Source organism: Arachis ipaensis, chromosome B4, assembly GCF_059453495.1.
Source record: "Arachis ipaensis isolate K30076 ecotype BB chromosome B4, ASM5945349v1, whole genome shotgun sequence".
Taxonomy (NCBI): domain Eukaryota; kingdom Viridiplantae; phylum Streptophyta; class Magnoliopsida; order Fabales; family Fabaceae; genus Arachis; species Arachis ipaensis.
The window spans coordinates 145010510-145025301 of record NC_142439.1 but is presented as its reverse complement, the minus strand read 5'-3'; the positions used below and the strand labels follow the sequence as shown (position 1 = coordinate 145025301).

The 14792-nt window shown below is 30.9% G+C and overlaps 1 protein-coding gene across 1 annotated transcript; it reads left to right on the top strand.

The window, feature by feature from the left end:
• Nucleotides 1-11237: 11237 nt before the first annotated feature.
• LOC107637372 (ribosome biogenesis protein BRX1 homolog 2) lies at nt 11238-14175 on the top strand. Its single transcript, XM_016340795.3, has 9 exons — nt 11238-11365; nt 11520-11769; nt 11913-12054; nt 12310-12388; nt 12589-12713; nt 12974-13075; nt 13442-13510; nt 13601-13699; nt 13794-14175. The coding sequence occupies exons 2-9, from the start codon at nt 11549-11551 to the stop codon at nt 13923-13925; spliced, it is 969 nt and encodes a 322-aa protein (XP_016196281.2). The 5' UTR covers nt 11238-11365; nt 11520-11548; the 3' UTR covers nt 13926-14175.
• The last annotated feature ends 617 nt before the right edge of the window (nt 14176-14792 follow it).

The following is a 14792-nucleotide window of genomic DNA, read 5'->3' as shown; positions in this document are numbered from 1 at the left end:
GAGTGTTCAGCTGTATAATCATATATTTTACACCAAAACTTCTGACAGGCATACCTCAATCATTTTAAATCGTTTTTCTTCCGTTCTTCGAACGGCATAAACTTCACGAATCCAATTTTTATTTAAAATAAGTTGGAATCAATTTAGGGTTCTCGAAGCAAAGTTATAGCTCACCGAAGTTTGGCCCAAAACCAAAGTTTTGCAATTTCCCCCAAACCTCATTTTCATTCTAAAAGTTTCATTCTATTCACTTACAAACCTACCAATTCAATACAACATACCCTTCATCAATCACCATAACAATCACCACAATAATCATATTTTCAAATCATCAACAAATTCATCAAATCACCACTAATTATCAAGCATCATCAATCATAAATTTACATCCTCAAATCTATAATCAACAAACTATTCAATTCACTAACTAGTTAACAAACACCAAACCAAAACCAACTAGTTAACAAGATGCTAAGCAATAATTATATACACATCCATTCCAACCTATCCTATGATCATCTAGTCTAAGTTTTCACAGAACATTATATATTAAATGTAAGAAACCTAAACCATACCTTGGCCGATTTTCTCGTAGTGATAAAGGCAACTTATTTAAAACAAACACAGCCCTTCCAAAGTTCAATAAACACTAGGCTCAACTTCCTCCAAGTTCCAATATTCACAATTTCAAGCTCCAATTATTTATTCATAACATAATATAGACACTTATAACACATATATACCCAATTTAATACTCAAAACATAAATTCAGTAAAATTAAAATAGAATTATAGTATCCTCACCTTACTCAAGCTTCACATAAGCAAGAGTAAACGTTTTCCTCAAGCTAATTGGATCCTAAAACATCAAAGAGTAAAGAAATTCAATATCTCCACTTAATTTTTTCAAAAATTGGGGAAGAAGAGGCTGAAGTGAATAAGAGGGTTACTTATGAAATTTTTCTAGTAGAAACATAGAGCTCGATGTGGTGGTCACGTGGCCGCAAACGGTGCAGCGATCGGAGCTCGGACGGAGGAGTTACGGCATTTTGAATTTTGCCGTAAGCGTTAGGGTTTCTTCATTCTTGTCCCCTGCTTGATGGCTTTTAGAGTTTTTGCTGAAATGGGGGAAGAGAGAACCTTGCTCACTTAAATGTGATGGGCCGGTTGGGCCCACGGACTCAGTTTGGGCCCAGTTCAACCAGTTCAGTCTATTCGGTTCAATCTTGGACCGATTTCTTCGAATTTAGTGTCAAAATTTTCGTTTCGATGAGTTCTATCCTAATTTAATATAATATTCTAATTTCAAATCTTCTCTATTAAAAACTAATTTATTAACTAATTATCTACTAATCCAACGGGATTTACACTAAACATGATGATTGTGACCTCGACATAATTCTGTATATATATATATATATGTATACCCACACGGCCACACATTAATTCCTCAACATTATATCCAATAACACCTTTAACATTATTTTAACTATTGAATGACATACTTTCAATTTGCAGAAAAATATTCAGTTAATTATAATATTTTTTATACTAAAAATGACTTAATTAAAAAGTTAAAAATAATGTAAAAACTTAACTAAAAAAAATGTATAAAAACCTAATTAATTATAAATTTTGTATAACTATAGAGATCAATATATAGAATAATTAAACCAAAAATTAATTATTAAGTCGTTATATCTGTTAGTTAATTACTTAATTAGTAACCATTCAATTCTATCTAGCTATCATCAATTAGTAGTACCAAAATATATGTATATTTATCTTTTAATTCACATTGATTATTCCTATTATGGGTTCATTCCTAACATATTCATAGTTAGATCTATAAAAAAATACAAATTCTAGGAATAGAATATCATTTGGTATTACAAATACTACTAACGGCGTCTTCCCTATCGCCTTATATTTTAGTTCAAATATTTATAAACATCTATATATATTTATACTTTTATAGGTATAATTATCTGAGCATTATGCTAAGTAAGGGGAAATAGAAAGTAGTTAAATAGTTATTAGATGAAAGTGTTGTTTCAACTTTCAAAAGCAAAACTTGTAATAAGTGGCAGCAAAGCACACATTATAATGAAGTAAACTTTTTTTTTTTTAATTTGCTTTATATATGATCCACAAGTTCTAAAGCTGCATGCAAATATCTCCACAAACTCTATAGATAGTTCCTACACCAGCTAGCAATAATAGCAGAAAAGGAACTTCATGCAACGCTAAAAAAAGTGACCAAATTGTCTCCTACCAAATGTGGTGAAAAATCTCTCATATCAATATCACAAGAGAGAAATAATGATATACCTGAAAAAAGAGAATGAATTCTTTTCATTTTTTTAAAATTATTTGGTAAATTGTAATTTCTTATTTTACACCCTTTAAATAGGATTAAGAAAAAATATATAAGAAAATATTGAATGACAAGAGATTACATTTTATCAAACAATTAAAAAAAATTGAAAGAATCTACTGAGTACTTAATATTACACATCTAATATTATAACTGTTAGAAACAAGAGACTAAACTGGAGAAAGGATTTGTGTGTATATTCAAGTTGTATAGAATGATATGATATAAAAGGGTATTTATAGGTACTAAGAGAATCGTAATAATAAAGACGTAATCTCCTACAATAAATATTCAGATATACTAAATAATACTAATTGATCCTAATTATATTCTAACATGGAAAAATTATTGTAAAGGACCATTAGGAAGATTTAATTATTAAAAAGGAACTTTAATATTAAAATTATTAAGAAGGACCAAATCTTTTTATAATATTTAAGAAGAAGAACCAAATCTTTCTATAAAGAAATAAATATATCTTTAATTATTTTTTATTTATTTTTTATAATTTTTCCTTAAATAATAAAAATTACTAAAATAATAATAAAAAATAAAATTTTAATAACATTTTTACTAAATATTATTTTCTAAAATTTTAAATTAATAATTATTCTTCAGATACTTATACAATAATACTTATTTCGTGTTATGTATTATAGTAAATTGAGTTTATGAACTGATTCAATTTATCATGTATTTTCTATAATAATAAATTGAATTGGATTGATTAGATTTATTAAAGAATGTAGTGCAGATATAATTTTTCACTTGTTTTAATAAATTAAAATGGCCTAATTTGATTTATTTAGATATTTTATCTTATTAATAAATTGAATTTATCTAATTTAATTTATATAGATATATTTAAAACAGATGTGTAATCAAATAATTTTATGTAGGACATCTGTATAATTTTAATTTCTATTTATTAACGTAAATTACCTTTGAATTTAGATCATGTTTTATTATTATAATTCAATGGCTAAATTAACATGAATGCTTTTTTTTTTTTTACCAAAGATAAGAGACTCGAACCCGCGACCTCTTAATTGAGTATGGGGAGACCTCTTAAAAAAAATTAACATGAATGCTATACCCCAAAGAAAATATAAAATGCAGGGTCTCTAAAAATTATAATCTTTATGTTGATAAATTTTATTTCTCTTAAAATTTTAATAATTTTTATTTATTTTTTTATTTTGTGATCTTTACCCAAAGAGAAAAATAAAGCTAAAAGATCAGAAAAGTCAAAAAATAAATAAATAAATAATAAAAATTACTAAAATTTTAGAAAAAAAATTGTTAATATAGAAATTATAAAAAATAAATAAAAAATAATTAAAGATATATTTGTCTCTTTATAGAAAGATTTGGTTGTTCTTCTTTAATATTATAAAAAGATTTGATCTTTTTTAATAATTTTAATATTAAAAGTCTTTTTTAATAATTAAATCTTTCTAACGGTCCTTTACAATAATTTTCCCTTCTAACATCCTCCTCAAACTCCAACTTGAGTTTAAAACTTATTTAAAATAACGAAATAAAGAAAAAAAAACTACATAAACTGATAAAACGGGTGCAGACGGAACTGTCAGAAGGAATCGCAGACGGAACTGTCGCTAGTCTGAAGGAAGCGCAGACGGAACTGCCGCTATCTGAAGGAAGTGCAGACGGAACTGCCGGAAAGAAACGCAGACGTAACTGCCACAAGGAAACGCAGACGAAAACGCAGACAGAACTGACACGAGAAAACGCAGACGGAATTGCTACGAGAGAACGCAGACGAAACTACCACGAGAGAACGCAGACGAAACTGCCACGAAAGAACGCAGATGAAACTGCCGAAAGAGAGCGAAAACTATATGATTTCTTCATGAGAATAGGTAAGCAGCGAATGACAATGGTGTTTGATCATTCGACTCGAAAAAAACACAAGACAGAAAAAATAGGCTAGTCGGTGAGGTGAAAAAGCATCAAAGGAGTGACAAAAGGAAAAGAAGAATGGCATAGAAAAAAATACAAAAACTACGGTGATTTCACCGCAAGGAAAACAACTTATCCTCTTCAAAGAGGATATCATAGCTCTGATACCATGTTAGAAATAAGAGACTAAACTGAAGAAAGAATTTGTGTGTATATTAAGTGTATTCAAGTTATCTAGAATGAAAGATAAAAAATATAATATTCTTAAACAAGAGACTAATATTTAAGATAAAAAATTTTAAAATTCTTAAAAATATAATATTTAAAACTTAATTAGAAAATCCAAAATTCAAACTCTATAAAAACTAATCTTTAGTAGCTTGATACTAAATTTGTTTAACAACCTGCTAAATATTAGTTGAAATTGAATGCTCATGTTTTGTTTGTTTATTTTTTTTTTATAATATAAAAGGCAACTTTTTTTTTTTATTTTCTTTCGTTCCTTATCAGATATTTTAATTAATTTTAAAAACAAAAGATATATGTATAAAAATAATGTACATAAAAGTTAGGCAACGGATTCCTTACTCCCACTTTTGTGTGGGAGTATCATTAACCATAGAAAAAATATTTACAAATAGAACCCCATTTTTTTATTTTTGAAAGAATAAATAATTAAATATTTGCCTCTTAAATTTTGTTGTTTTCCACATTCATCCTATTTTTTTTAATCTGAATTTAAAAAAAAAAAGACCAGAGCTCTGCTAGGGTTTTTACCCCCTACCTATCAACGTCGTTCCTTGTTTCTCCCTCTCCGCAGTAGCTCACTCTCTGATCTTCTCTCTGTGTCGTGCTCTTCTCTGATCCTCTCCATCCACGCAGTTGATCGTTCTGTCTTGTACAGTGCTTGTTTTCTGATTCTCGACGCCGTAATACACCGCCACCGCCACCGCTGCCGCTACACTCGGTCCACCACTTCATTGTTTTCTGTCACCTCTTTGTTTCTCTACGACTCTAATCTCTGTTCTTTTCCCTCCACCTCTGTCTCTGCGACCTACTTCTTTAAGGTTCCATTTTATTTTATTTTACTTTATTTCCTTTTCTATGAAAATTTTATGTGAATTTGAATGCTCTTCGTTGCCAGAGTATGCCTTCTGAGAAGTGTGCAAATGTCAGTTAGAATAGATGTTGCATTGGTCCCATGATTATCCTCTGTATGCATGATTTGCATGGTTGTTTCTTTGAGAGAGTTTGGGGGGTTAGCAGGGAAAGTGTGTATTAGACAATGATGTAGGATTGGTTACAAATATAGAGCTGTGCATTTCTCAGTTATAGATTGATACATTTGGCAGCAAACTTTTTCAAGTGCTTATGATATATGTTTTTTTTATTAATCAATAGCTTCAAGTGTTGTTTCCTAAGACATCAAGCACAACCTTCAACGTCTTAAGTCTTAACTTGTTCTTCACTACATAATTGTGCTTGCCTAAGTGTTGTTTTCTCTTTGAAAGAGAAATCACCATTTGATATTTTGATTCCATTATTTTTCCTAGAAGCATGAGCATAGCCTTATAAGTCATAAATATAAATATGGCTGGGATAAATCCTCACATTAATATCGAAGAATCTGAAGTGAATATTGTCATTGTTTAAGACTACAAGAAAATCTTTGGAATATTGAGAAAGATTTAAATTTATAAGAACTCAAATAGAGTTCTGAATAGTGAAATATTAATCTATTGTAGCATTTGAATATAAATGATTTTAGTTAAATGATTGCTGCTTATATATAACAGGGAAGACTCCGTAAGGACATGCATGTTTCTATTGGATTATGAGTAAATTTCAGAGATTGTATCATTAGAAAGTCAATGATGTTTCCAATTATGCTGATTTTCTAGGTAAAGTAAAATAAAATAAGGATGACTGAGGGATTGATTTTATCTCATGATGTCTTTTGTGAAACTTATCAGTTTAAACTTTTAGAAATTTTTAAATTTCTTTGTGCCTTTGTCCATGTAGATAAGATAGAATTTAAAGCACAGCTAGTTCCTTTATTTTATATGTAAAGATGGAGCCTTTTTGTTCTTTGTTAATCATTCTCTGAATTTCTTTTTTAAGATTTAGACTTTAGTTATTGTATTATTATAAACCTTCCTTTTGAGAACTGATATGTGCTTTTCAGGAAAACACTAAATGATTTTTTCAGGTCAAACGCTGTGAAGGATGTTATGTACTATGGCTCATGTACATTACCAGTCAGAGGAAGCTTGATGATCGGCTTGCTGCCTATGTGTGTGTATGCTTGTTAGGATTTTTCTCATTTTTCTTTATTTGCTGTAGCACTTCATAGCCTTTACACCAAATTATTATTGTGGTGTCATAATGTCTTTGACATTGTAACTTCATAAATTGTTATATTGATTGAATGAAAGATAATATTTTGCCTAGATGCTTCAAATTCATATGTTAACATTTGGATGTTTCAAAATAAACTATCTTTAGATCTCCGTGAAGTATGAATAGATATTGTACATCATCATAGTTCAAGAGAATTTTTGTTGGTTTGACTAATAAGTTGCTGACATGATAGAATATAGAAAAATTAACCCCATGATTGCTTATATATACAATTGCAAAAATAATTTGGCAAGTTGTACTTCACTAAAGGAATTGGTCTTAATCTTGTTTTGGCAAGTAATTAATCATGTTAATTTCTAAATGCAACACAAACAACAAATTACAATAGCTTAGACAAAGTTATGTGCTAGAACTAAAATGCTATGAAAAATAAAGAATTACAACAAAAATACAATAACACATATGAGTTTCAATTAGAAAAGAGAGGAGAATGAAAATAAATATGCATTCAATATTACGTTTCTAAAATTTAAATATTTCTAGAGTTTAAACTAACAAATTTCACAAAAGGCATCATAAGATAAAATCAATTAAATCCTTTCAATTTGTCCAAAATTACACAAGCCAACATAATTTTCCTTGACTGCTCCATTGTTGTATACCAATATGGTGGGCAGATTTTGATCCAGATATTATATTGACAAATTTTGTTGCAAGATATCTTGTGGCCAATTCTTTAATGCATTGTATCAAAATCCCACATTCAGCAATGTTGTCAAAAATAAAGTATAACAGACTTCAGCAACTAGCACAAGAAGCATAACAATAAAATTAAACAAATTTGGATCACCCAAGTAATTTTTCTGAGATTGGAAACAATTAATCATATCTTTTTTTTAGATTTAATAGGATAGACAAATTTTTTTATTATGTATTTTTCATTTCTCTTATTGTGAATCACTTTTTCATTATCCTAGAAAGAACTTACTCATAATTATAATTAAACCTCAAAATCATTAGTGTTATTTATCTTATTTTTCTTCTTTATTTTTTAATGATGAGCTCTTCTTTATTAAAATAAAAAATAACATGTATAGTACATATTTCACAACTATACAAATATTTTACTTTCTATACAGCAGCACTTGCCCGGTTGTAAATCACTAAACCATTTAATATTGTATACCACTAAACCATTTACTTGCACAATTTCGTACAATTTCGTACTAGTAAACTACTATCATTCAGACAATCAAACCAAATCAATGAAAAATATAACTAGCCACATTACTAAGCACATTAATACCATAACTGCACAAGTATATGCAAATAATTTGAGTTTTGTATTTAATGAAATTGGAAACAAAACAGGAATTTATTGCTTCTAATTAGTCCAAACAAATAAGTAGAGCCTAGAATTGGCTCAATGAAACAGCGCATTATATATATATAGTTGTAATTGTAGCTGTAACAATATACAGTGCAATCTGAAAATATTATCATGTTGCCACTCCACAAACTTTTACCACGAAATCCAATGCAATGTATAAGATCAAAACTCAGAATGCCATTATTGGAAGTAGTCATGTAGACAACTCATGCAAATATCGATTACCTCTAATTGGTAAATCAAGAACCAAAATTATAAGCCTTCAATATAACCTTCACGCAATCAAATTGCCATGCTAAGCTCAGCAGTCAGCGGGGATCCAAGAATGATTCAGCAATCAACATTCAGGAATCAGGAACGTGTCTGTGTAGGTTTACAATTATTTAATGTACACTTAAGTGCCATTTGTTGAGTTTAAATGAAAATAACAATTAACACTTAATTCATGGCCTTTTTATATACTTTACTTAAAATAACTCTACCACATTTAAAAAGAAAAAAGAAAATCGAACTAAATGATACAAAAATAAATTACAGGTATTGAACGTGTTCCTAAAGGCCATATATTTACACTCAAAACATCATACATTTCCTAGAACTACAATTTCTACTTGCTTCTTCCTGTTTACATATGCAATCTGGCATGGAAACGTATAAAGAGAAGCACTAGACTTTTTCAACTCGATGCCCTTTGATCACTATGATGAAGCATGTCTTTCATTTGTTGTTTGAAAACTTTCCACATGCATAATTATGCATAAATTAAAACATCAAGTTATGAGAATGGAAATTATCGATATTGTAAGTAACTTAAGGATGGTTGGCAGCCTGGAAGAACAGTAACATCAACATTTATAGAAATAAGTGATAAATAACATCAAATTCGTTTTGAGACAAGCATCCAAATCAATAAAAGGATGAAATGTTATCTTCTAAACTGTGCCATTAGTCATAATAAGTTAATAGCCACTGGCTAAGCATTAGTGTGTCTTGAGAAAGGAGTTCTAATCTGCCTGAAAAGGATAAAATCAACCAAATGTGTACGCAGCAATTATTTTTAATAAATATTAATAAACCTCAACAAAAACATAAACATAACATTATCTATCTATAAAGCATTGCAGGAAAAAGCCAAGAATGAAGAACAAAGATTGTCCAATGTCTTCACATATCCAGAATAAAAGACAACCAGAAGCGTTACTCTAACCCATGGCAAGGTTGCATAAAATCAATGATAAACATTTAAAGATTATTACCATCATTGGAGTTAAAGAATGTATCTCTATTTAACAGTTTAAATTTTTGAAACATAATTTTAGAGTCTCTATCACTGAGTAGGATCTCATGAAGGAGCTTTTTAATCAATTATGTTCCTCTATTCAAATATACCTTTAAGGAAAAATAGTTCACATCAAGAAGGCATGCAAAGGCAATTACATTGCTAGAAGCAACAAGAAACTTCTAAAACCAATGCTAACCATAATGATAATTATTCAACCATCCCTGTTTCATCATATTATACTAAATGTATTACCAAACACATTTCCTTTAGTGTTCCTAGTGTTTTAGTAAAGGACCCTTTTTTCATGAAAAGGCAAGCCTTTCTATTCTAAAATAAAGAGATTAAAAAAATAAAATATTAAAATTCACTTCAGAGATGATAAATATTGAAAAAAATATAGTATAGTCACTGCTACTCAAACTTGGATTCACTGTCCTCTCCTTTTTACCTCTTAAATGCATGTATGTGAAGATCATGTTCTGGTTTCTACTTCTTGTCCACCCTTAATCTGCCATTGAAGTAAAGTAGTTATTTTATTTTCTTAAGCTCCAACTATTTAACAGAACTTAGTAAATGTCTTACAGTCATCTATCTTCTTAATCTAGGGGTAACTTATTTATCTCCTGAAGTTTTATTTTACTGAAAATTTCATGCATTTAAGATAAATGGCACATTTAAGAACAGAGTGATTTTATGTTTTTCCTTAAAATTTTCATAGAAAAGGAAATAAGTCAAATAAACATAAAATGGAACCTTAGAGGAGTAGGTCGCAAAGACAGAGGTTGAGGAAGAAGGACAAAGATCAGAGTCGTTAGTGAAGAATAGAGACAGAAAGGCGACAAAAACCAGTGAAATGGTGGACCCGAGTGTTGCGGTGCGGCGGCCGAACCCTGTTGCGGCGGAGGCGTGTTGCGGCGGCGACGATCAGAGAAAGAGCGAGACTGCGGATGGAGAGGATCATAGAGCAAGCAACAGTAAGTGAAAGAGGGGCAAAAACCCTAGTAGAGCAAGCACGGTGGAGAAGAGAACGAGTAACCGAGGAGGGAGAAAAAGAGAGAATGACGATGGTGATTGAAAGAGGATTGTTAGATTTTTCTCTCCCTTCTTTGAATTTGCAATCAAAAGGAAAAGGAGAAGAAATGTCTAATACAAATAAATTGAGGGGTCAATATTTAATTATGAATATTTTTTAAAATAAAAAAATGGGGTTCAATTTGTAAATATTTTTAGGTGGGTTAATGATACTCCCACAAAACAATAGGAGTAAGGAATCCATAGCCTAAAAGTTATGCCTATAACATTACTCTTATCCAAACCAAAGAGTTATAACTCAAATGACACAATCTTTTTATACTCACTTAGAAGCAACGGGTTCAAGTTTCACTCTTTAACTTTTGAAAAAAAAAATACTCTTATCCAAATTAAATAAATAAAGAAAAATAATGCAAATTAAAAAACAAATTGAACAAACCAAGTCAGAAAGCATGGTTGTTTTACTTTTTTTAAGTTATTACAATAATTTTTTATTATTAGTATTGTCTTATTGGAGATAATTCTATTCGAATATTTGAGATTTGCAGAAGTTATAGTCTTTCCACCACCAACTTTTTTTATTTAACAAATACATAAATATAGTAATAGTTGGTAAATAAATAGCACTAACTTTTTTTATACTAAAATACATCTTTTTTTTTTTCCGATCTAGAACTTCTCGCTCCATTAGTAGCAAAATGCACAAAAAAAGAAACCAATCTTGGGCAATAAAAAGGTTAGTAGTCTAACAAAGCTCATGGGCTTTTATAAGCCCATAATGGCAAACGTGACCAATTAGAAGCCCAAAATTTTAACCAAACAAAAGAAGCCCAAATATTAATATAGCCCTTTAGTAAGTAGAAAAATCCCTTTGACCCAAAAAAAAAAAAGAAAAACCCTAATAACCAGAACTGAAAAACCCTCTTTTCTTCTGCTTGCTCCTTCTCCAACTCGTTTCATCGCCATCGAACGCAGAGAAACCCGCCACCGCGAGTTCCAAGGTTCGTTTCTTCTTCCTTCGTCTTCGTTTCCACTATGGTTTTTTCATTTACCATTGAGATGGTTCTGTAAAATGAATGCAATGGAAATTAGGGAATCTGGGTCAGCTTGAAAATGTTAACTTTTTTGTGATTTTTGTTGTTGGGTACGTCACAGTTTTTTGCTGAAGCTAGAAGAGTAGTATAATGGGGAAGAAGAGAAAGCATAGTGAGACTGCAGCTGTGGCCGTTCCCAAAAAGGATGAAGCTGCTCCAGAGAGACCAGCAAGGACACTTTTGGGTTGGAAGGATAAGAGTGAAGTCAACGGTGATGATTCTCAAGTCAAGGATGTTGAACTTGATGATTCACCTATATTCAGGAACAAAGAGAAGGTTTTGGTCACTTGCTCTAGGCGTATCAATTTCAGGTACTACCACATGCCCTCCATGTGCTTGTAGAAAAGTTTCTATGATCAAAATGTTGAAGAAGATCTTTTTTTTTTCCCGGGAATTGTCTTTTTTTTATTAGTTTTTTTATAAATGATATGGAAACCAAATATTTGATTTTTAGGTACCGGCACTTGATGTTGAATGTGGTCTCGCTTTTGCCTCATTGTAAGAAGGACAACAAAGTTGAATCGAAGGAATCTAAAGGGGCCACATTGAATGAGCTTGTTGAGCTAAAAAATTGTTCCTCTTGTTTGTTTTTTGAGGTATTTATTTCACAAACGTTTTCATTACCAATCTGTTTAAATTAGGTTCCTTGTGGTTATGCTATGCTGCTGTTTGCTAGAAAAGTATATGGTTCGTGTCTATAGGGTTCTAAGTAGGTTTTTACTTTTTATTGGTCACATCATTCAGATGTAATATGCGATTGTGCAAAATTTTGCATTTTTATGACTTAATATAGGCAACTTGATGCATTCTGTTTACGGTCTTACTTCCCGTTTTCTATATATGAATTCCAGTGCAGGAAGGGAAAAGATCTTTATCTCTGGATGGCAAAATGCCCCAATGGTCCGTCTGTGAAATTTTTAGTTAGCGCTGGTAATGTATATTTTTCTTATCTCGTTTGATTATTTATATAGAGTTACATATATTACATGATGCTAATTTGCTCGCCATAATTGTTGTGTTCTGGACTCTGGGCTATGCACTTTGCTTTATGATTATTTGTGTTCTTCTATGTTCTTTTACTTTTCCGGTGCCGTTTTTCTTATCTCTGTTTTTTGTTCACTGGTTTCCAGTGCACACAATGGAGGAATTGAAATTAACTGGAAATCACCTAAAAGGTTCCCGCCCAATTTTGACATTTTCAACAAATTTTGAAAAAGATGCACATTGGAGACTCTTAAAGGAGATGTTATTACAGGTATTTGATTTGTTTCTTTCCTGTAAGTAGTATTTTTTTTATTGTCTATCTATTTTCAGCTGGAAGAAAGTTTTAAGAAATCTCCTAATAATTATTTCATATAAACACAAGGATTATTCTCAAAAAGTGTTTTACTTGCACCTTCAAGATGTATTTGTGATCTTATGGAGCAGTTGTCACAAATCTTCGAACATGCACTTTATTATTTCATACAGAAAAGTTTGATTACTGCTGACATACTCTTTCTTTCTTTTCTTCAGATATTTGAAACTCCAAAAGACCACAGAAAAGCTAAACCTTTCCATGATCACGTGTTTGTTTTCTCAATAGCTGATGACCATATATGGTTCCGGAACTACCAGGTTTGCCTTAAAATTATTTAAGATATTCCACTCGTTTAGTGTTTATCAGTTGACCACTGGATTAAGTCAGGAGAGAAAAGAAACTATACTCGATAAAGATGAACATGCCTTGCACATCATGTCACCACTTACCAATGCATTATTACAGGAATATAGTTTCCATGAATTTGATGGCATGATATATTGATCTAGTGATTATAATTTTCCATGTTTCCTAATGTATTGAGGTGTCTTAATAAGTTAAATGAGATAGAGGCATCATTTTCTTCATTTATATACGCATTAAACGAATGGTAGCTTGTGAGCATGATTTCCCTTTGCTTCCTGAGCCATGTTTCGCAAACTAAACTTTTCTTTTCCATGCAGATCGATGTTCCTCACAATGAGACAGACAAATTACCCCGAGGAGGCCTTGAACAAATGAATTTGGTTGAGGTCTGAAAATTTGTTTATTGTTATTTATGAATTGCTCTGTCAATTTATAATCTTCCTTTATTAACCCTTGTGCTCTAATTGCTTATTTAGGTTGGCCCGCGGTTCTGCTTGAACCCAATTAAGATATTTGGTGGCAGTTTTGGAGGGCCAACATTATATGCGAATCCATTCTACGTGTCACCAAATCAGGTACTAGCATGCTCTCCATCTATATTTTTTATAGCGAAAATAGTTCTATTGACACTGGTTATGTTCATGGCCTCACTGTATTGGTTTCTCGCAGGTTCGAGCATTGGAGAAACGGAAGAAGTCTGGGAAGTTTGCAAAGAAGGTCAAGGCAAAGACAAGGAGGAAAATGCATGAGATGTCTAATCCTCTGGAGCCCGATGAGTTTGCAGATATGTGGAAAGAGTGAAATTTTGGGAAAGTTCATGTTACCTCCTCTTCATCCAAGCATGAAATGCCAATTTTGAGTAAAATCTGTTTCTGTTTACCATCACATTATAATCTAAAAACATAGGTGGGTGCCTTTTTGGTTCTGTAATTTTCATGCCATAAATTCTTATGGTTACTGCTTATTGAGCATCCTTAGATATATTTATGTCATGTAATTCACTAATTCTTATGTAAGATTTTGGTTTGATGAAAAATAACACTTTCAGTCAGAGGATTTTTTTTTTTTTTAATAATGAAGTAAAAGATTTGAGAAACTAATCAGACCTGAAGTTGTCAAGTTTAAACCCTAAACCCTGAACTGTAAAGTAAAGCCCCCGAAATAGTGTCCAACAAACTTGTGAATTGTGTAAATTTTGTTAGAAGGGCATGAAGAAATTTTAATTTTTTGGCCTCCCAAAAGTGGTTAAAGTATAATGTACTAGGAAAAGTAAAAGGAAAAATAAAAAGCATCAACAAATTGTACTTTTCAAATAATTTTCAGCTTAACCAACTTGGATTGGTCAAGTAGTGCGTGTATTTGTTTGTTTAAGTAAGTGTTAGGGTTTGAATTATGCTTTGTGTATGTAACAATTTATTGGTCAGTGACAAACCTTTAAATAAAGCTAAGTGGATTAGTCTTTGTCTTCCAATTAGGGGAATCTAGTGACTGAATCTAATTAATACATACTATGAAAGAAACAGTATCAGTTGGTAAAACTTTGGTGTAATACTTAGTTTTTGGTGTAATATTTAGTTATTGAATTTTATGGTATTTTATAAAACTATTGAGGCGAAACAATACATCCACGTATATACATTCACATATTGTATTGACAATATGTCCTCT

Excerpts from the sequence above, each read along its gene's own strand:
- LOC107637372 (XM_016340795.3), top strand. The coding sequence starts at position 11,549 with ATGGGGAAGAAGAGAAAGCATAGTGAGACTGCAGCTGTGGCCGTTCCC. Across the intron at positions 12,389-12,588 it reads GAAATTTTTAGTTAGCGCTG|TGCACACAATGGAGGAATTG; the intron begins GTAATGTATATT and ends ACTGGTTTCCAG. Across the intron at positions 13,700-13,793 it reads TCTACGTGTCACCAAATCAG|GTTCGAGCATTGGAGAAACG; the intron begins GTACTAGCATGC and ends GGTTTCTCGCAG.